Genomic DNA, 22,560 nt, shown 5'->3' on the forward strand with positions numbered 1-22,560 from the left:
GTCACTTTCCCCTGTAGCCTACGTTAGCGCAAGCTATTAACAATTAGTAATCAGTTTTGTCGCCAATGACGAAAAATAAAATGATTAATTGATACTACATGCAAATAAGTACACAAATAAATAAATGATATGCGAATAAATGCTCAGCGAACAACTACGCGAGTTTGTTATGGTTGGTGTTTCGTGAGTAAACGGGTTTGGTGGTCTTGCAAATGGGCATTATCAACAAAATAAGCTAAATACAAGTGAGTAAAATCGAAAATAATGGAATAAAACCACCATAAGATGGAGTAGGCCACGACCAAGATCGTATTTAGTAAAGTATGGAAAAGATACAAAAATTTATTCATTATTTTATTGGTTTACTGCAATTATTCACGCCCTTTTGAACCGACGTGAAGCTGGTTACCGCCACCGGCTTCTTGGTTACTTATCGTTAACCAAAATCTTTGATACATTCCTAATAATTTAATCATTTTACGTTTTAATAAAATGCCGGAACTTTTGTCTGACGCACCGTTCTGGTTTAGTCTGGCGAGGCTTTCGTCGTCGTGGATTTTGCCCAGCCGACTTTTTGTACATATCATGTCATTTACAAATGTAGCTTATTTCCAAATCGTTGGCTTAACGTTTTAAGCTAATTTACGCAGTTCCTTTGTTAACCTTATTGAAATATTGTACAATAACATAGTAAGCTAAACTTAACATAAATCTTTATTCAATTAACCCCTAATAGTTAAGCTTATATATTCAAGTTTTGGTATAGCCTACACATTCTCCAGTCAGCCTATATTGTTATCAACGGCCTGCGTGGCCTAGGCGTACTTACGGTGAAATAGTCACGATCTTTTTTTTGTAATCACTAATCACTAGGGCAACCAAAAGTCAATATGGTCAATTTTTTTTAACCTGCTCAGAATGCTATCAAACAAGCACAAAACAAATTTCAGCTTTGTACGACGTGTGGTATAGAAGTTATTAGGTCAAATAAAGTCAAAATGTTACGTTAGGTCAAAATACGGTCAAATTGTTTCTTTAGGTCTTCTTTTTAGGTCAAAATCTATTAAACTTGTAATTTTGTAACCATTTTGTAATATTATTCTTCCGTTTTTCTCTTTTCTTGTACCGCAAACAATTCCAGTGCCCCAAATTATACTTAGAACCAAAGCCACAAAGAGAGGGAAGGCCTTTCAGCGCGTCTGGTGACGTCACGATGTGAAGGCATTGCATTTGAAACTGCAAGTTGTCAATCTTAATACGCAGAAACGACAAAAAGTCAACACTAGAAAAGCGTTTTGTCAATTTTAAATGCAGCTTTAGATTAGAAAGTTGCTGTAGACAGTGTAGAGACTATCAGTATAGCGTTTTTCAAAATAAGGTCAAAATTTAAACTTTTTAGGTCAAAATAAGGTCAAAATTTAAACTTTTCAGGTCAAAATAAGGTCAAAATTTAAATTTTTTAGGTCAAAATAAGGACAAAAATTGCAAATTTTAAGGTCAAAATTTAAACTTTTTAGGTCAAAAAACTGATTGCCCTACTAATCACGATGGTTGTTTGCCACATCCTGTACTAAACTACTGTATGTGTGTCTACGCTAACTCTAGCTCAACGACAAGTATTACCCATCTGCCAGTGTTCGTAAACTGCACCGTAAATTGGATTTTAACAAGCCTAATAAGTAAACAATAGAACTATCACAAGCAGTTCAATGTAAAATTCACGAGTTTACACAAATTTTTTTTCGGCAACAAGTTGAACATATAGCGAAATAAAGTGAGCCTGTTGCGGAACAGAAACTTTAAGTTTTCTAAATGCTTAAACTAGTGGTTTCCAACCTTTTTAGGCTCACGGCACCCTATAGAAGAGAAAAATATTTTGCGGCACCTTTTTTTGCAATCAACGGGCATTGGCTTCGACTGCAGCAGGTTGTTAGTTTAAACAAATTTTCTAGGTGTGCCATTAGGAAAGGCACTTACTTAGAAGTTACACATTGAAATGTCAACATAACATAAGCAACACAGAAATTTTACTTGGAGTTTGAATGTTACTTTCAAAATGGATGCTTAGCACACTGCTCCTCTCCTAATAAGAAACAATGGGAAACATCCTTTACAAACACAGTATTCACTTAATACTTTTTCACTAGTCTGAAATAGAACCGACCATCGGGAGAACTCATACATATATTCTATGTGATGTCACAAAACCACAATGATCGAAATGTGCTACATTAAGAACTTGTGAGTTGTTCATTGAACCAGCATACGGTAGGACAAAAATTGTCCTAGTGATGTAACAAAAACAATTGTCCATAAAAATTGCATCGGCAACAGCAATCTTACCTATAACTACATCAAAACGTCATAGATAAAAATGAATAACTTAATAGGAATAGCTTGCGGCACTCCTGTGTATTGCAAATAGCATCCCGGTTGGGAACCACTGGCTTAAACCATAAAGCAAAAAAAATATTATTCATAACTTGGAAAAGGTTGAAATATAGTCTTGCTTTTGCAAACTGTTGCAGTTAATACGACAATGCAGGTATAAATTATTCATATAGCATAAAGTATGTTTACAAAACTGGTATGTTTCAGACTTTCACTAATCGATATGTATTAGCAACCATCTCAGCAAAGCGATTCGAATATTTTATAGCATTTGAAAGATCAAGTGTCTAAGACAAGGTTTCTAAGACGAAGTTCGAAAAGACTTCGACCAAAGGTAAAAGCACAATAACATAAAAATAATTTTATAAATAAAGAATATTTATCTTATAGCCTATCCTGTTACCTTCGGTCTAAATCTATCACGATACGAAATTGGTCTTAGACTTTTAAGGTTGCCTGCGATTTAATTAAATTTGGCTAGAGTTTCCTAAAACAATCATTGAATCAGTGTGAGGATTAGTCTATTGCACAAATACTGTAGTTATAAGTGGAAGTATTTTGAATACGCATATGAAGTGCCCTTATTCAGAAAAACTTTTTAACAACCAGCCATGAAACAGGATATCTATGAACCAAGCTATAAACCGCTGAAAATAATTTTACTTATTAATATTGGCACGGAAATATTTCACGCAAAAATTAGTACTTTCTTTTGAAGGGAAGACTAGTGCAAAAATAAATTCTTCTTATCAAAGAGCTTTCAATCAAAAAGCACTGAAAAATAGCCATAAGAACTCCCTGAATTCAAAGCTAATCTGACGGTCATTGCCATTTACACCCACCTCGCATTTGCAATGCTCCTGCTCGTTAATTGTTCGTGAGCATGTGTTTTATTGTGCGATAACTACAACGGTTAGCATCGTAACTTTTGCTCTGCATAGTTTATGGCTAAAAACAAACAATACAATTGAGTGTGCCGTCATAATCAAGCCGTAAGACGTCATTGGCGTTTGTGTTCCAGGACTAATGTTTTACTAGAGTTTGCAACAAACCTATGCATCAGTATTTAAAAACTGTAACTGAAACTTTTTTTGTTACAGCATAACTTTGTAATTGAGAAATACACAAACAGAAGTTAAGGTTTTAAAACGTGTCCTACTAGGCCTACGCGCGTTTATAAAGCATGGAAATCTTGCACCACTGTGTGGTACCACGGTAACTGGTGTTACAATCAAAACCCAACAAAGAACCTTAAGGCCTGATCCGAACAAATGTTTCAAACTAAATTTACCCGCAATTCGTTCTGTCGACTTTGCTGCGCGTCCTTGCTAGGGAGGGCATAGCCTAACTACAGTGAAACACGAGTTTGTCTGGACCTTTGATAGTAATACTTAACACGTCTAAAACATTTCTTTCGAGGTTTTTGTGATGCTTGTTTCTTCGAAGAAATATGGTAAGTCCCACAAAACAAATAGAAAAAATAAAATAAACCGCGGTTTATACTGTAACTATTAATCTTCATTTCAAGCTGTCAAATCGAATATCTAATTACACGGGGAAAATTTTTTAATCGCTAAACATTCGAAACTTCAAGTTTCTAACATAGTGGAGAACAAATGGTGATAAGTTTTCTAAAAAAGTCCTTTGCTTGTATGCAACCTGACATTAGAAGCATTTTTAAGGTTACATAACACCTGGTTCAGTGACAAGCATACATCTTCAGCATCGTTTGATTTATATTGGATTGACTGCATTAGACAAGCAGCAAGGTATTTGGATAAGGACATTTTTATTTAAAACCTGGGGAATACAGAATGGTAATTGGTAGGAGATACAACTGAAAGTTTAAACACTCAAATTTCTGTAAGGAAGATTATATTGATTTCCAAAAGAGCAGACGCTTTGCAAGAAAATTTGTCAGCGTTGGTAAAACCGTGTAACCACTCGGTTCATATTACAGGAATGTAACAGTCCATAAAATATAACAAATGAAAAACTGAATGCAATATCTGTCGAACTATGTTTAAGCAAACCATACAAAATAACAATTAATGTAATAGAATATAGAGTTATGAATCACAGTAATTGGCACTCTAATTCCATTAATACTTTACATTTTATGCTCAAGAATTGCATAGCTCATAGCTGGGCATAGTTTTTTTCAATGTAATGGTAGATTTTGAGCAGCAACGCTAAATTTTATGTTCTTTTGGTCCGTGAACATCAAACAGCAGGGTAAGATAGGACTTCTACAAAGGCACTTCAAGCACAACATGCAACGCAATGCACTTCAGCAGTAATCGAATATTACACTTCATAATACAAGCAACAAACAGTAAGATTAAATTGGTCATATATATAGAAAAGCTCTATGTTAACATGTTTAATACAGTGCTTCAAAGTATATAAAATTTAAGAAATGTGTTCAAGAAATGAAAATATGTTCCAATGAAATAATATTTACAAGCAAAATGAAACGGATAAATGTCAAATTCCATTTAGGAGACATTTAGGGTTTTATTTTTATTTGTGAATTCATGAAACGTTACTTTACCATCGAGGCAGTCTGCATAACGAGAATCAGCAGCCTCACCTAAATTTCCACAACATTTCATATGAGCCACATTTGGATATAGAAAGCCGTGGCAACATAATTTTGTTTGAGTATCATACAAACGACTGTTACAGCAGCGAAGGTATTTGAATTGAACCTTTGGAAGCTTTCTGAACGTAATAAACAAGTATTTATATAATAATTATAAGAAGCTATCAATAAGGGAATTATGATATTAATTAAGGGTTATTTGAGTTCTTTACACTACAGCACAATATATCAGTCACTCTCTTTTTGCACCTGTGTAAATCTAAACTGCATTTTCTTGTTCCCTATTTTAACAATGTTGTTAGTTTTATTACAGTATTAAGTTAAGTTCGAAGCGCAGTTCTAAAAAAATTTTTCTTGACAACTTACTTGACTTTTCCACCACAACAGTCTTCATAAGCCGAATTGTAGCCTTTTTGTAAGCAGCATCTGTCTTCATCAGGTTCCAGTTCACACGAATAAAATTTGTACACTGTATATTTTTTCAAAAAGAGCAATTAAAAAATGTTGTCAAAAACTCAAAATCGACATCTAAGACTTACATGTGTGAACATTCAGAGCGAGATCATTTAGATTAGCATTCTCTCCACCTGAAAAAAGCTTGCATTTAACAACTACAAAATGTGACAGACGTTAAGCAATAGAAGTGCACAACTTACAATATTTTCCAGTGTTAATGTTATACAATTTTGAGGAGTAAGACCTTCTGCTGGCTAGAAAGCATTCTGCTGCAGCTCTGTCACACTGGCAAACAGATTGCTGGTAAGGGGTATTGATATCTCCATCTAATCAGTTATAAGGAGAGGTTATTAATAAGATTTTGGACATGTTAATCTCACATCACTAGGTTGTTGTACAATATTTCAGCAGTTTCATACAGAACCAAATGCATTAAAAACTAGCTAGCTGGAAGTTAAACAAGTGGAAAAGTACAAGCAGGTTAATTTTAGTCTTACGGCATGTGACTTTGTTGTCAGTACAATCAAAAGAATAATCTGTGAAATAGGTTCCACCAGTAATTTCTGAAAATGTACTAGCTGTAAGGTCTGCATTGTCATAGCATTTGTCGTGGTGATGACAGCATCTGCATATTAAAAATTTACTGATTATCAGTATGCCAGTATATCTTTGTCAAAATTTTAGTCCATTCATGATGCAAATCCTTTCGGATAGGAGTGAAGACTGAATGGATAACTCTTGGAAAACGCTAGATAAAACCTACCTTCATATACAACAATAAACAAACAACACAAAAATATCGGTAACATATCACATTAATAATGACTAATGAGTTTCAAAATAAATTACTTGTCAGTGTCGTCAAGTGGTCTTCCATGACCTCTAAATCCACAGTAGCAGCCATAATCCCCATATGTTGCAATGATGCTTGCCCACGGTTGAAGACATTGTATCACATTTTGAAAATTGAGTAAACTTCTCTTGGTTCGAATGTGAGGGTCACCTAAACATGGCAATACAACATGTTTGTAAAAGTTTAGCAATGTATACACACTATACAGTACTGGGCATAAGTCTATATAATACAGTGTTAAAATGACAGGAGTCAAACATTTTGATAACTTGACTTGAGTCAAAGTTCCTTAATGACCCGAGTCAAATTGCAAAATGACCTGAGTCACGTTATGATGATTGTGACAGTAAAAATTAAAACTTTATATATCAAAAATGGATATTTTTCTAAAAAATTACAACTCTCAATAATGTTATAATAACCAGTTTAATGCAACGTATACTGTGACTTAAAAATAATTTTTACGTTAAATTTCGTCATAAAAATTAGTTAACAAATATGGTTAGAAAACTCTTTCTGCATCATGCTTTACCAGCTATTTTTGTGGATGCCGAAAATCCGATTGACTCAAGCAATCCTGTAAAACCTTCGTTCACATCTATCACAACGCATAGAAGCAAGTCTAATATAACAATTTTATAAATTAATCGCATTTTAAATCCAGATAAACTAACGTCTGTAATATTAAACTTATGACTTATTTTTTATTGTAAGTACATCTAAACAAAAGCAAGTGACGATTTCACCGTAAGTCGGTAACGCCCGTTGTTACAGATAGGAGGTTAGGTTTAGGAGAATGTGTATGAAAAAAGTTGATTTTAGCTTTGTAGGGTCTATTTCAAATTAAATTTTAAGATTAGAAGGAAGATTTAGGTTACTACGTTATAACCTTAGGTTACTCTGGAAAATAGCTTCGAACGTACGATTTTTTCCAGTGAAATAGTGACAGCCATAACAAACTGTTTAACACTTCACTGATCACTGTATTTCTACAGCAAATATATGTGCAAAATAACAGCAAAAAATTCATTACTATTCCGGGCATATTCCACGTTTCATAGCTAAGCAATTATACAAATTCTAACATTTAAGTGTTGTTACACAATAAAGTCCTATTTCTTTGGAATTTTTGCTATCACATTACGCTTCTTTCATTGTTTTGCGTGTGCCAATACATTGTAATTTATATGTAGGCTAATTGTGATGTTCTTCATGAACTTGACACAATATTACGTAGTTCAGTGTATTATAACAACGCGCAATAACCTTTGTAGTTATCTAAGCCATTAATCGGCCAATGTTGCCAAACATAATAACCTTCCTAGCCTATCCAGTTAAATGTTTCTATTTTTCTTCGGTTGTAAGTTAACTTCATACAAAACCTAGCCAAAATGTTGAATCCCTTGCTGTATATCTCAGATACCACGTACGATAATCCGCTTACTGTGCCGTCATTCCCATCAATGACATTTCGTAAGTCTTAATACTCGATCGGCTTCGAAAGGGCGTGATCGTTTGTTCAATACGCCGCATACCAACCATTGAAAAACTAAGCGCGCGTGAAAGAAACCATATCAACAGCTTATGGTCTTATGCGGTCGAATGGCGATAGTGCGATCATGTGATCAAACTGACCTGGAGTAAACCCAACTGATAGGTGAACTTTTATAAACCAATAATTCATTCACACGCGCAGTTCTTTCAATGAAAGTATTTTGGCTGTGACGACAACTAAGAAACTTGAAAGGATCGTGCATCAAAGTATAAAAAATAGACTGACACTATTTCAATGGAAAAAATCGTACGTTCGCAGTCAGTTTTCACAATTCTTGTTAACTTAACTTAAATATTATAGCATAGTAACCTAAATCTACCTTTTAATCCAATTTCACTTTTAAAAAATCACCATAGTTAAAAAGTATAAATTTTCAGAGACTTTTTCTGTCCCTCAAAACGCGGCTGTATAAACCGCACGTAACATTATCATTACCTTGTGATATTGATAAGAATTACTGTTAATCTTCGGTTGTTTTTACAGTTAATAACATTTCACACTTCTTGGGATGGCAAACGTTTGTGTTAAGTGCTTCTTAACTTGCGGTACCGGTATCGATTACAATACAACTTAAACCTCAATACCGTTTAAGCTTTATGACACTTGGCAGTTGATGATGATAAAACATTTACTTAATTTCCGTGGAAAGACAACGGTATTACCATAAATTCGTAAGCGTGCAAAATTTAGTCATAAACCCTTCAAAATTTAATCTAAGCTGGATTATGACGTAGCAGGCACTTGGCGTTAGTAGGTTACTACAGTACATCCAGGCGAGGACGTGCAGCAAATCATACAGACGACCAGCCCTATACAATCGTATGTTCAAACGTTTAAATCCCAAAATATTTTTTGGAAAACATAAATTCTTTTACATAATTGAACGCATTATGGCATGGTATGATAATCTTAATCCTCGGACTGAGAAAAGTCTTTGGTTCTTTGCACTAGAAATCATAGGCGATCAAGCCCAGGTTACCGAGCTAGCCATTGTGTTAGTTCCTATTGATATGCGCTTTTTGTTTTTTTTATATCGTATTGCCCGAATTGGACACTGTGCTACATTCATTAGGACCACCGAACAGGAACAAGCGTTTCATCAAGAGCTCGATGAAAGCCCACCTGGTATCGAACACGGGCCGCATTATTAGAAGCCCACTGCTTTCTATATAGGCCTAATAACCAAGTGTCTATCTAGCCGTCTATTTTCTGTTGGATTTAAAGACATGAGTTAATGCTGGAAAATAAAGGCAAGAAAAATGGCGGTAATGGAAAATGATGGTAATAATTACTATCATAGTTACTGATCAGTGAACTGATCAATTATTTGAAATTTAAAAAAAAATCTAGTAAACTTGGGAAACTCCCTTTAGCGAAATTGTGATGGAACCTTATTTGATTGGTCAGTAAACGACGACGAAAAAAAGCCTTGGGTTAGTCAAGTTAGGCTTACCTCAGGCCAGTGCTCATTGGTTCTCAAACTTTTCCAGCCGCGGATCCCTACTGGATTTTTTAAAACTATCATGGAACCCTTAGCTGTATTTCTGAACAGACTATAAAATTATTTAGCCATCGTGAAAAAAGTTGTTTATTGAAAATTTGAATTAGGCCTATTATGTTAGCTTAGGCCTGTTAGGGTTTTGTAAACCTAATCCGGAGGAAATAAAACTAAACGCAATACGATAGATTAAATAGGCTAATAAGGAAAGCAAGTATAATGACGTCACCAGGTTTATCATATCGAGATAAGGACTATCGGCATATGGGTCCGAGTTGACCAGTTATGTGAAATCGCAACACCCATGCAGTTAGCAGAGATTAGGCTAGCAATCATTGACTGAAAATCAACGATTGCGTCTGATTCTTGCCCACCGGCACTTGTCAGTTTTGGTTGTTTGGCGCAGCCAAGATCTTGCTGAAAACGGCCATACTCTACAGTTCGGCCAAATAACCTACTGATCTCAGCATGATATTATGAAACCAACCGTCCTTGGTTCAGTGCTAAGCATCCGCACGGGATTACTCTTATTTTATCTGGTCTCCTTCTCTTTTTTATCAGCTAGAACCATAGATTCTATTGTTTGCAGTCTGTCGCTTTGTCATGGCCATGTCCTAGCTGAACTTTAGGGTAGGTAGAAGTTAGAACCATTAATGAATAGAATGTAAGGCAATGTTGCCTACTGAATAAGCTTATCTGGCTAATAGAGCCCTAAAGGTAAAAGATAAGTTGCATTTGCTTTAAATTATTCCAACACTTTGGATGATAAATAATAGAATTATTTGCCAAGCATTAATCTTTTGTTCTGCAGTAGCCTAGAAAACCTAAGAAGGAAAAGAGAAGAGTAATCCTGTCCTAATGCTTGGTGATGTGGGAATCAGAATATCACAATAAGATCAGTGGTTATTGTTTAGTTGCCCGTTTTCTATAGCAGTCTATGCATTTTGTGGTTATTTCTAGTTACAAGATAATTTACGTTAAGTGACGTTTTAAATGCTTAAAAGCCAACCCAATCAGTTTTTGAAGTTTGGTAAGGTTTCAGTGTTGGGATTGTATCGTTTAAGTTTGATTATCACTACTGGTCATTAAGCCGAAAAAATTATATGTTCGATTGTTGTAAGCTATTTTTCACAGTTTCTTCTTAATCTAACTTAATTATTTTAGTATATTAGCCTTATCCAAATCTTTTTATTAAACTTAATTCGATCTGAGTGAGATCTTAAATAGATAAAATCAACTTATTGCATACCCATTCTTCTAACCAAGCCTATCTTTAAGAAACGCTAGAATGACCTATTTATGGTGAGATAGTTACTTTCTTTAATTTTTGTCATTTTCATGAGGAACAAAAAAGTTATTGGTAGATTAACCTTTTAGATAAATATAGGAAGCCCAAACTTGTTAGGATCTAGTGCAGAAGTGTACAACCCTGTGATACATTTGTATTGTAGACCACTGCTACCCAAATTGTGACATCAATTGGGAGTACACTTATAATGCTGTAGACCAAGAGTCTCAAACACGCGGCCCGCAACAATGTTTTGTGCGGCTCGCGTACTGCATTTTCAAGTATTTGACAATTCAGATTTGAAAAGTTAAAATTCACTCTAAAATTGCTCCGAAGATTTGAAACTACTCATTAAACTTTTCTATCACATCACTTCCAAACTCTACCATTTATGCGGTGAAAGATCTGGTATTACGTCACATTGCCTATTCACTTCTGTACAGTTGTCACAATAACGTTGGAAATTGCACCAATCAAGTGTTAGTGGAATTGGTCATAATGTTCAAATTGGTTGTCGAGGTGTAAGCTAGCCTAGTATTGAATAAATTGATATAGTTTAAAAAGCTAAATTACACATGTCTTCTGCTTCGAAAAAAAAGAAAAATCACAGATGAAAGGAGAGTTTTTCAAGATAAGTGGTAGGAGTTATACTTTATCACCGCGGTCAGAGATACTAGTCATTGCCTTATTTACCAGCAAAAGATAGCTGTTATGAAGAAGTATAACATGCGTCGGCACTTCAAAACAATGCATGCTTACCAGGGCAAAGTAAGAGAAGAAAAAGTTAAACAACTGAAATCAACATTTTGCAAACAAAGAAGTTTCTTTGCCAATATTAATCACTCCAACGAAGATTCTGCAAAAACGAGTTTTGTTATCAGTAAAATGATAGCAAAGTCATCACGGCCCTCTACCGAGGGTTTGTTCATAAAAGAATGCCTTGTAAAAGCAAGTGACATTTTATGTCCAGGTAAAAAAAAACTGTTTGAAGGCATAAGCTTATCCCCAAATACAGTTGCAAGTAGGGTCACAGATTTAGCTGCAAATGTGGAGAAACAATTAGTTGCAACGGTAAAAGACTTCGAAGCATTTTCGATTGCCCTTGATGAGAGCACAGATTTTTCCAACACCGCACAATGTGCTGTGTTTATCAGGGGTGTAGCCTGTATTCAAAATCTGACGGAAGGTCACGTATCACTGATGGACATCTGCAAGCAACTCTGACATTGGTTTCTGCTGATTCTGGACATTCTGGGAAGCCCAATATCGATGTCCTTGTCCATGAAAAACGCTGCCAGTTAAGTAGCCAGAACAAAAAATAACTAGCTTAAATCATCAGCCCATTTGCTTTATCTCTTATTGTGTTCTTGATGGTTGACATTTCATTGTGAATTGCGGCCCTTGGGCATTTTACAAGTCCTCATTTGGCCCCCAGAGCAATTTGAGTTTGAGACCCTTGCTGTAGACCAACTTATTGCCATCAGGATGTTGATTTTTTGTTACGCCAACAAATTGCATTTTCATAGAGTTACCATGTCAGCATGCAATACATCGCAAATAACTTTTCATTGTCATATACTTTTTAAGCAGCTCATTAAAGTTGTTTTAAAGTCACTCACTTGCTAATTTTTGGATAAATAATTTTTGAAACAGGGAATTTTCTCATGGAATTGCCAATATTTCTGGTATTGCCAATATTTTTATGAGAACAATCTCTGCGACCAGGCACCACTACGGGAAAAAATGGCTAAAAAATTCAGATGAAACACATTTAAATTGATATAATCGGCATAACCTAAGCCAACATGATCTGTGGTGTAATTTTAGTTTGAACTAGGAATGGTACAAGTTGAATTTGTGTCAAGGTATTCAGCCAACTATCGGAATATTCATATATTGATTGACAATATTCCGCCTCCATATTTCAGTACTAGCTAGTCATAAATTGAGATTGAATATTGCAATGTTTGATTATAATTTTTGACCTGGGTATCGTGTTAAAGTACTTTAGGTTTTTTATTGCCAATGCTGCATATTTTATCGTTACAGAAACAGAGTGTTTCAAAAAAAATTTACTAAATTTAATTAATTAATATACAATAATGGATACAAATCAGTCACCATAGACAATAACTATATTGTTATAATTGCATAGTTTTTCATAAATATGGTTAACTTTGTTATCAGCAACTACTAGATATACAACCATAATTTCAGTTACAAACAGTTTACTTTTGAAACACCATGTAAAAACTTAACATTATCTTTCAATTGCGCAATATTAAATGTATTCTCGGCACATGTGGCACTATGCCAAAGTATGGCTCAGTAAGGTAGCCTTCAACTATGTGAGCATGAGAATAATAAACACCAATAACCAATTGAAGTAGCAGCAAGAGATAGCATTGCCATTTGTCGTTTTCCAGGATAGTACAATACTATTCTGATGCTCTCTATACAGGTGCTTAAGGTTACGTTACCATTTATCAACAAAATGCAATCCCACCGCATATTACGAAAGGAAGGAGCTTGCGTACCACCTGAAACATCCTTGCGTCACTAATTGGAAGTGTACCATTGGCTGGTAACTGCTGCACTAAGCGGTTTTTCACTGGCCATTAGAAGTTATGCCGTCTTCACAGGGGCGGCATTCCTCATGCAGCAAGGATGAAAGACACAAAATAGACATAGATATAAAATATAATTGTGAGACATAAAATAAAAGGAAATTGCGCTAATTTCATTGAGTACATTTTCCAATTTGAGTTCTTCAGAAAAAATGTTGCTTCAGATCTGACTGTTGAGCACAATGTTTCTTTTATTTAAATTTCAAGAAAAAGTTTCTTGTTGTTTTGAAACATTTTGTAAGTTTGGAAGGTTATCAGATGACATAGCTACATACCTCTATTGCATAGGTAATATTGCTTTATTAACTTTTCAGTGATAACAATGGTATTGGATTTTGATGCTATTTTAGGATATTTGGTGTTTCTATTTTTCTGTATCGAGTTAAATGTTGATGGTGGATTTCTAAATATAGAAGAGCTAAAGGAACAAAAATATGTTGTAGACATTCTGCAAGATCCTATTAATGCAGCAGAGGTACCTGTTATGAGCTACTTGACCTAATATATTTTACCTAGTTAAATAACAGTATTTGGTTGTTATATATGCTCAATCGCGATACTTGCATCATTATTATAAAAAATTTCTAAATGAGGTCATTATTTGACTAGAAAAGAGAATGCATACCTTCACCCAGTATAGCTTACTTTTAACTGGCATTTTCAGAAATCAAATGCACATTTGTTGCTTTAACCCTGTTTCACTCGATTGTGCTAAGCCACAGCTTGTATGATTTCATCTTTTCTTTTGTTTGACCCATTAACAAAAGCGTATTATATATAATTGTTTTCAATGTGTGGTTTGTAGCTTGCAGCTAACTTACTAAGCATAATAATTTTTCGCTTGGGGTAGTTGTTGCAATTGTTGAAGCCTTTTTTTAGTAATTTGAAAATGTACAAGTGCAACCATGGACACCAGCTTTTTTCAATCGATTAATTATTATAGGTTAAACTTTTTATCTGTAGCCATCAAGTAATGTTATCTTAAGCATAGTGTTATTTTAATGTTTCATAATGTTATTTGTTTTACACTCTATACACAATCACAACTTTTTGTTATGTTCTCTCAATTTGTTTAAATTTTTGCTTTTAAATGATTTCATATCTTTTTTAACTTGTTTCAGGTCAACCTATCTGAAGGTCTTCAGCTTGCCTCAAAACATGGACAAAATTATTTCTGTAAATTTCCAGAGAAAGTTTTGAAAATGGCTGGCCAAACCGACACTGAAGTAAAAACATATAAGTTCATACAATTTATGGTTATGACTTGCCACTAAAGTTACTAGTACAAATAAATCTGCCATTGATATGTTGTTACACCAGGCACATGTGTGTTTAAAATAGAGAATGCATGTTAATATGCAACTATCATGCTTTTAGTCATACTGATGGTACCATATACTGATATTTCTTGTTATTGAATATTTCGTTTGCAGAGTAGATTACCGAGCTCATATCCCATAACTAAGCTTTTGGAATCTCTTAAGGAAGAGCCATGCATGAAGATTGTAAATGGCTGGTGGACATATGAGCTCTGTTATGGAAAGGAAATCCAACAATATCATAGTGATGGTAGATTTACATGTTCTAGTTTTTCAAGTTTTGCCTGGGCCTTAAATTAACATACTATGTTATCTTCATCATATACTAAGTAGAGTTTTGCTTGTTGGGCACCATTTGCAGTTTCACCATATTTTGGTACTTTTTGTAAGATTAGTAAGTCTACAATTTCCTTGTTACAAAAATACACATGTGTGTTTGTTAGATGGCGTGCCAAGTGGCGACATCATTAGTTTGGGCAATTTTGAATCTGACTTTGACTGGAATGATGAGAAACAGATAAAAGAAAAGATGTTCAAAAGGTCTCATGTGCAACGTTATCACACACAGTATTATACAAATGGTACAAAGTGTGATGTCATCAATCATAAACGGGACACAGAGATTAGGGTGAGTGAGTACCCCTTTTACCAAATCTTAAGGTGATAGTATTGTTGTACATTATTACAACAAGCACTAGTCGCTATCTTACTCATCACTCTGAAGAAAGCAACAATTCACATACCAGTATGGGAAACTTCAGTTTGCAACATATACAGCTTTGTTACATGTGCAATGAAAATGTTATGATGTTTTAGAGTTATTTTTGTTCATTAATTAAGTTTCTGTTTTAAAAATTTCCTTTACCACCCTGTGAGCACTTTCTTTCAAACTTGTATCTGTTCATTTTGTTCCAGTACTACTGTGATGAATCAGCGACTGAAGCATACATTGAACGTGTTGATGAACCCTCCACCTGCTCATACATTATAACTGTAAGAACCCACATCCTCTGTCCTCATCCTCACACAAGATTGATTGCTGCCTCCAAATCTTATGACATTGTCTGTCAACCTATGCTCTCATCTAGTAGTTACAACCAGTACCATGATCGATTATCACGTAAGTTATTAAATTTAAGTAAGTTTACAGTTATTAAATGGTTTGCTTTGAATCGCATGTGATTAATAATGGTAAAAAATTAAGTTTCGGTGATTTCCAGATGATGCTTTACGAGCATATGAAGAAGCAAATGCTTTACTGAAAGAGAAAAGAAATAGATTGCTACAGCTGCTGTTAGAGATGAAGAAAAGTCAGGTTAGCAGTAATGTTTAACCAATGCATCAAAGTTTGGTTTATAACTGCATAAGTAATAGATTACATTTAACTTATCTGCATTGTAATGTAGCTTCTGAAGTACATTTTTGATTGTTTTAAATTACTCATGGGAGTTATATATTATACAGTTTTTTTTGTTGTTATAGACTCAAATCAAGACTATGGACATGGCTTCCCCGCTTTCCTACTCTGGTTTGTAAACATAAGTAGCATACAAACATGTTTTCATTGCGTAGTATTCATCATGCATTGGCTTAACATGGCATTGTTAAATTTGCTTAACTAATTGCTGAAATTGACGACAACGGTTATAAGTAAAAGTATTGTAATTAACCTTTAAACTAAAGTCAGTAAAATTCACCACGGTTTTTGCATTTTGCAGGAAGTGGTGAAAGCTTTCCTGATACGGCCTTGGAGCAGGTGAATCAATTTTCTAAAAATTTTTTGCTGTGATACCTCGCAAATACAGATTGATGAATTTATCTACTTTTTTCAGTTGAGTCAGCCCAATGATCAGTACGATATGACAAAAGAAAAAGCAATTGGATTCATTGAACGCTTTGCCCCAGTGTAATGTTTTTCAATAACCTGCATCGTTGATTTAAGTCTGTTCAAAAGCGATAGCAATCATTTTTTTACCAAACCAGGGATCAAGTATTGACATTGTCTGACAAGCAGAGAGCAGCTTTATTTCGTGACGTTGTAAAACTGGTTGAAGCAATTGGCCATCTTCCCACAGCTGATATGGCTCGAATGGTTTGTGTTTTTTCCTATGACGACTACAAGATAATTTAATGCAGCAGACATGTATTTACATTGTCCTGACTTGCGCAGGCTCAGGTGGAGATAATTACATTTTTTGAGCGGCAAGTGATGTCATCACCCAACTTTTTCACGAGATTAGTGGAAGGTTTAGGACTTGATCCTTCCACAATTGAAGATCAAATTGGTGAGTTGTTTGAAGCATATTTATAAGAGTTCCAGCCGCGGTTTTGTATATTTTTTTGTCTTACGTTGCAGATAAGACGAATCTTGAATCAGATGATGACGTGAGGATTAAAGTGCGTCACTATCAAGCTGGTAAAGAGCCTGATGTTGAAGATGATGAGCTTGATATTGATGAAGTAGATCCAGCTTTGAAAAAATTCGAAGATGAGCTTACAAATGAGTTGAAAGCCGCCGGCTTTTCGTTTCCAAGTAATTATCCAAAGGAATGCTATTTATGTATTTTAAAGTAGTGTTTTAGTTGAATCCTTTTGCGAACGTAAATGGTTGATTTTATGAGCAAATGTCCTATCTGCTTGAAAAAAACAAAAGATTTGTTTGGCAAAGGTCGTATAGAAGTTCATTTGGTTACAAACACCAAAGACGGGGAACAGCGCAGCCTCACAGAAACGGAAGCGCAACAATTTAAAGACATGCTTCTTGACGTTATGGTACACACCTTGTATACACACAAATAATAAATTTAATATAGTTTGTAAAATGCTCGTGTTAGACTTTATCCTTAACGTGTATCTGTGGCATATTTTGCATTGAAGTTTTGAAAATTACTTTCAAGTATTTTGTCAGTACAGGTACATGTAATAGCTACTAGCGGAATATGCAAAAACGTTCCAAATCAGTTCAACGTGAGTTTCTTTGAACAAACCATCCACAAAATATTTTTTTCTTTAGGGAGGATCATCCAAAGAAGAAAAAGCAAAGGAGCGATATAGTAGAATAGAAAACACATACAGCTTGGTTTTTGAAGATTCCGATGCGAGTTTTGAATCCAAGAACACTGATAACAAAAAGCATTCTTCAACGTCGTCAATAAATGCCTAACACAAACTTTGTCTGTTATACGTACTCACTATTTCGCACCCTTTATAGTTCCTCGTCTGTGTTAGTTGGTCCGTGGATTCCAACAAATATTTTTTGTTAACTAATAAAGTAATAATATATTTTATTAAAGGTTCTTTTTGGTGTTGGTTTGGTGCTATGCAACTTTTTTGGGGCGGGAACCTTAATGAGTTCGTTTGGCCAAATATCAATCATATTTGGCTTTACACTGCAGTCAAAGGCGTCTCTGGTAGCCTCCAATTTTTACTTCTGTATTTAATGGTTTCAAAAATTTCTTGGTTGTATCTGTATAGGCTAAAAAAAAGTATTCAGATAAAAATGTTCTAAAAAGAACGATCCAAAGATACACTTTCTTTGGATAACGGAACTGCAAAAGTCGCAGGCTCTGATTGCCTTTTGCTTGCTATGATTTTCTGTTTCAAAACTACAAACTCTCACCAGCGTTTTGTGTAGGCTACCATATAGTAATATGCTTGTTGTTTTTCTGTTATTATCAGCGTGTAAACATAATATAAATAGTTGGAGAAAATAAAAGATAGTCTACACTTTCATCAAAAAGTGTGTGAAAGTCGAAACTTGCGCAAGTGCTAGCTGGGTAACGGGACTCGATCGATGAGGAATCGTCGCCGGGTCCAAGTCATGCAAAGATTTTCTGCAGTCCGAGGATGAAGATTAATGATTATCCTAACATCGCCAGCGCTGCAACCAAACAAGTTCTTTCAAACTGGAGTCAAAGATAGCTGTAGCTCTAGTCTGCCGTTAACTGCATTGTAACGTGTCTGAGAATGTGATACTTGTATGGCCGCCAATTCCTCTTTAACTCCTATATAATCTGACACCTTGAAGGGCGCGCTCAACCCAGCTTCACAAGCGACGACTGCTAACTGGCGCGATACAGAAATGTAACTAAAATCTAACCGTAAGCAACTTGATTTCGTACTCAAGACTGTGTTTTGATTTAAACGCAAATCGTTTTGAATAGGTTAATGAGCAAGCACGAAACGCCCATACCATAACTACGTTACTGATTACAATAACAATTAAATGTAACAGAAATGTAAGGGTGTAAAAACCTTGCAAGCGGTGCCAATGTACGTTAACATAGCATAGCATTGTTAACATCTAGTTGTTTACCATTTATCTGGGCTATAAACGATTTTCCGACAACCGATTTTGGAAAATAACAATAGTTAGCAAAAATCAGTTGCAAATTTGTACAATGCTTGACTGCTGATGGTTGGGATTTGGGAGTACGAATGGAGTCGGGATTTGCCCTCCAGACTGTCTCAAACTTGATTCCATAGGAATTGAGTTCATGCAAATTTTACTTCTACACAAAATTTCCAAACACTTTATTTTGTTAAAAAATAATAAGTAATTAGTACAACTGCACCAGTTAAAAAGAGTTACCACCTGACATAACAAATTATTTCCATTATCACACCGTCGATAGCATTATAGCCTAAGTCATTGGGCATACCCAAACTTTATTTCTTTCAAGTAACTCTGATTTGCAAGAAATCATTTGAAACTGCAACTCGAATTATTACAAATTGGTCATGACTGTAAGTACAAAGTAAAGAACACTGGAATCTTTCTGTAAAACAACAAAAAAAACAAAGTGCTGTTCATTAAACTTACTCTACTGAATTTTAATTCTATAAATTAGGGACTTTCCCCAAGCTAAGACTCATTATTGTAGCTTTTAATTTGCAGTTCATAGCCTAGTATGCCACGACGTGTCAGTTAGGTAACAGGATAAAGTATTGTATAAAGACAGCAAAGCCCAAAGGCTTCAAACGTGCAAGAATAATGTAACTAAATGATAGCCTAAAAATGAATAATGTTAGTACGGCCACTAAACAAAATATACAGTAAACAAGTTGAAAAAAATTGTATAAACCGAAAGGTGTCCGATGTCGATACCATAAACCCCGCCTGCCGAAAAAGCCTAATTTTACTACAGCTATATGAGTTAATAACAACTTTTTAATTTGCAATTACAGCAACTTTAAACAAATGCACAAATATGGCGAGTAGTGAGACACCAGCTATTGATATTGACGACGAGAGTGTGCTCTCTTCTATATTCAAGGAAAAATTCAGCGAAAGTGAACGAAGAAACCCAGAATTTGCATTGTATTTGTCAAATTTGTCCTCATTTGGTATTAACAAGCTGAACCTTGAACCATCAAGGCTAGGAAACGAAAAAGCTCGTATTTTAGATCTCACTCAAGAACTTGCCTTCCATAATTATAAAACATTTATAAGAACGGCAGAATGTTCCAAGGATATTTTCCAAGATTTTAGTGTGATTGAAGAGAGACTGCAGAATATGCTTGAAAAACTTCCTCTTCTGTCAGAACATGGCCAAAGTTTCACAAAAGAAGCAAATGATATTGGTGCAGTGCGTCGAGCCAACTCACTGACTCTTACCAGGCATACAGAAATACTTGAGATATTGGAAATACCGCAGTTAATGGACACATGTGTTCGTAATCAGTATTACGAAGATGCTCTTGAACTTATGTTTTATGTCAAGCGACTTGACAAAAAGCAATTTATAGCAGAAATTCCAATAATGTCAAGCGTGATAAAAGATGTGCAACAATCAGCCCAGCTGATGCTTGAACAGCTTCTGACTCAACTCAGGTCATCCATCCAATTACCTGCTTGTTTAAAAATTGTCGGCTTTTTACGGCGACTTGAATGTTTCACAGAATCAGAACTTCGCCTTAGATTTCTGCAAGCTCGCAATTCATGGCTTGAAAGTGTGCTGGGTAGCATAACAAGTGGAGACAATGAAAGTGATGCTTACGACAAAATAACCAGGACAATAGAAGTTTGTCGAGTTCATCTTTTTGACATTGTTACACAATACAGAGCAATATTTTCAGATGATTCCAACATTCTTTACAATGATGGCATAAATAAATCTATTGACAGCAAGCCATATGATGCTTCAATATTTCATTGCTGGCTTACATATCGTATTAATTCATTTGTGAAAGTGATCAAAGAAGCTTTAGAGATTGGCGTTGGAAATAGATTGGATTCTGTATTGGGTCAGTGCATGTATTTTGGCCAATCTTTTAGTCGGGTTGGCGCCGATTTTCGGTGTCTTTTAATTCCTATTTTTCAAAAAACTGCTGTCCAGTCGTTTTCCAAGATCATTGAACAAACAACATATGAATTTCAAGATGATATGATGTCTTATTCTTTGCTTGCAACATCAGTTGCGTATAATCAAATGTCGTCAATCGGAGCTGTCAGTGCGGGTGGATCTGGCGATACTTTGCCCCAGCCACCAATAGGCCTTGTTGACTTTCCCCCACTGGCTGTTTATCTTAATGGAATGTTGGCTGCCCTTAATCAATTGAGGATGTGCTGCCCCCTTTCTATGGTAGTGGATTTAGCTCAAGTTGTATCAGAATCTGTAAAGAGTGCAGCAAAAGTAATTGTGGCGTATTACTTTGCTGAAGAACCTGCCTTTAGTTCATCTGAAAAAAATGCTTTTCTACGCTTTTGTAATGCCTTTACAGATGATATGCTTCCGCATGTCCAAGCTTGCATACAGTGCTTACTGTCCCATCAAGTAATTACGGATTCATATGGGTCAGTGAACTTGTCAGCTCAGCAAATGAAAGACAATTTTGTTAATATGCATGAGGTCCTGTCCATTTTGGAGCCATGCCTTCCACAAAAAGTCACCGAGGAAGCTCCAGCCGATGCAGATTTGGTTGAAAGTGAATCAGTTGTGTCCAAGGTCGTGCAGTCTGATGACAAGCCATTGCATTCCGGGTCTTCTGATGCGCTGGATGATTCAGAAGTTCAGCCATCAAGTGAAAACACAAACGGTGAAAAATGTACTGTACAAAATGTGCCTATAGAGGCAAAACAAACTGATGAATGATGTTCATTTATTGTTATTACAAGTTTATAACCGTTTAAAGGCAAAAATACACTTCATCCAGAAAGAAGGACTGGTGTTACATTGTTTTGCTTAAAGCACATGTTACTGTATGTGGTGATATTCACGCTTGAATTAAAATATGGACTTCTTTTTCATTGTTATTCTGTGAATTTATTTTGACTTCGTGTTATGCAATTTATTGCAATTCATTAAGGGTTAGCTCAACATACGTTTGCGTTTTCAAAACTTGTAAGTTGTTAATTTTTTGTTTATTTATGCACTTAAACTGTTGCATGCCATGGACTAGGCTTAAACACCACTACATACATAGGTCAGAAGATTTTATGTGTTTGGTGATTTCTGATATTTATTTTGTATTTAGTACTTTCCGTTCCATCCTTTTGTGATGTAATATGTATTGATGCTTGTATTAAAGAAATCTAAGTGGCAAGAATATAATTTTAATTAGCGTTGAAAACTATTCTGGCATTTTAATGGGAGAACATGTTAACTCATTAAACCTATTTAAGTAAATTTAATGGCATTAGTACCTTTGCTTTGGAGTTGAGTGTTATCATTAAAAAGTATTTAGTGTCGTTATAAGTACAACACGTCTGAGCTAACCAAGAACCTGGCAAATTGCATATTAGCTCTATCCCATATCATTGGTGTTTGTGCATCCAACATCAACCTATTTTCTGGTTGTCTATTGCTATCAATTAACTAAGGTGCGCATAATTAACTATATTCTTGTGTGATACAGCTTTCTAAGCATTACGTTGTGTTTGTATGACGGATAAATTTCAATATGTTGTAAATTTTGTCAGGTACATTTTTCATATTACTGTTGCCAATACTCAAGTTTTATGTAGTA

General features: G+C 35.1%; 3 protein-coding genes across 3 annotated transcripts; 2 read left to right on the forward strand and 1 right to left on the reverse strand.

Moving 5' to 3' along the window:
- Window positions 1-4,249: 4,249 nt before the first annotated feature.
- On the reverse strand, window positions 4,250-7,852 carry LOC143468830 (uncharacterized). The gene is made up of 7 exons (XM_076966262.1): window positions 6,838-7,852; window positions 6,302-6,455; window positions 5,950-6,077; window positions 5,653-5,778; window positions 5,536-5,583; window positions 5,363-5,465; window positions 4,250-5,115 (listed from the first exon to the last, which is right to left on the reverse strand). The coding sequence occupies exons 1-7, from the start codon at window positions 6,956-6,958 to the stop codon at window positions 4,890-4,892; spliced, it is 906 nt and encodes a 301-aa protein (XP_076822377.1). The 5' UTR covers window positions 6,959-7,852; the 3' UTR covers window positions 4,250-4,889.
- A 4,898-nt stretch (window positions 7,853-12,750) lies between these two features.
- LOC143464337 (uncharacterized) lies at window positions 12,751-18,331 on the forward strand. The gene is made up of 14 exons (XM_076962159.1): window positions 12,751-13,748; window positions 14,395-14,499; window positions 14,707-14,842; window positions 15,036-15,220; window positions 15,508-15,712; window positions 15,813-15,907; window positions 16,075-16,120; window positions 16,311-16,348; window positions 16,425-16,498; window positions 16,576-16,684; window positions 16,763-16,877; window positions 16,949-17,125; window positions 17,261-17,364; window positions 17,606-18,331. Exons 1-14 carry the CDS (start codon window positions 13,596-13,598, stop codon window positions 17,753-17,755), a joined length of 1,692 nt encoding a protein of 563 aa, XP_076818274.1. The 5' UTR covers window positions 12,751-13,595; the 3' UTR covers window positions 17,756-18,331.
- Window positions 18,332-19,530: 1,199 nt separating this feature from the next.
- On the forward strand, window positions 19,531-22,518 carry LOC143457293 (conserved oligomeric Golgi complex subunit 8-like). Its single transcript, XM_076955231.1, has one exon. It carries the CDS (start codon window positions 19,803-19,805, stop codon window positions 21,684-21,686), a length of 1,884 nt encoding a protein of 627 aa, XP_076811346.1. The 5' UTR covers window positions 19,531-19,802; the 3' UTR covers window positions 21,687-22,518.
- Window positions 22,519-22,560: the final 42 nt, after the last annotated feature.

The sequence above is a fragment of the Clavelina lepadiformis genome, chromosome 1 (genome assembly GCF_947623445.1).
Source record: "Clavelina lepadiformis chromosome 1, kaClaLepa1.1, whole genome shotgun sequence".
Taxonomy (NCBI): domain Eukaryota; kingdom Metazoa; phylum Chordata; class Ascidiacea; order Aplousobranchia; family Clavelinidae; genus Clavelina; species Clavelina lepadiformis.

What these genes read in the sequence shown, in the direction of transcription:
- LOC143468830 (XM_076966262.1), bottom strand. Translation starts at nt 6,958, where the DNA reads ATGCGATTAATTTATAAAATTGTTATATTAGACTTGCTTCTATGCGTT. An exon ending in GGCATCCACAAAAATAGCTG is followed by an intron (nt 6,456 to 6,837) that starts GTAAAGCATGAT and finishes TGCCATGTTTAG; the next exon opens with GTGACCCTCACATTCGAACC. An exon ending in CCACTTGACGACACTGACAA is followed by an intron (nt 6,078 to 6,301) that starts GTAATTTATTTT and finishes TTTAATATGCAG; the next exon opens with ATGCTGTCATCACCACGACA.
- LOC143464337 (XM_076962159.1), top strand. Translation starts at nt 13,596, where the DNA reads ATGGTATTGGATTTTGATGCTATTTTAGGATATTTGGTGTTTCTATTT. An exon ending in TTCCCCGCTTTCCTACTCTG is followed by an intron (nt 16,121 to 16,310) that starts GTTTGTAAACAT and finishes TGCATTTTGCAG; the next exon opens with GAAGTGGTGAAAGCTTTCCT. An exon ending in CTGATACGGCCTTGGAGCAG is followed by an intron (nt 16,349 to 16,424) that starts GTGAATCAATTT and finishes TACTTTTTTCAG; the next exon opens with TTGAGTCAGCCCAATGATCA.
- LOC143457293 (XM_076955231.1), top strand. Translation starts at nt 19,803, where the DNA reads ATGGCGAGTAGTGAGACACCAGCTATTGATATTGACGACGAGAGTGTG.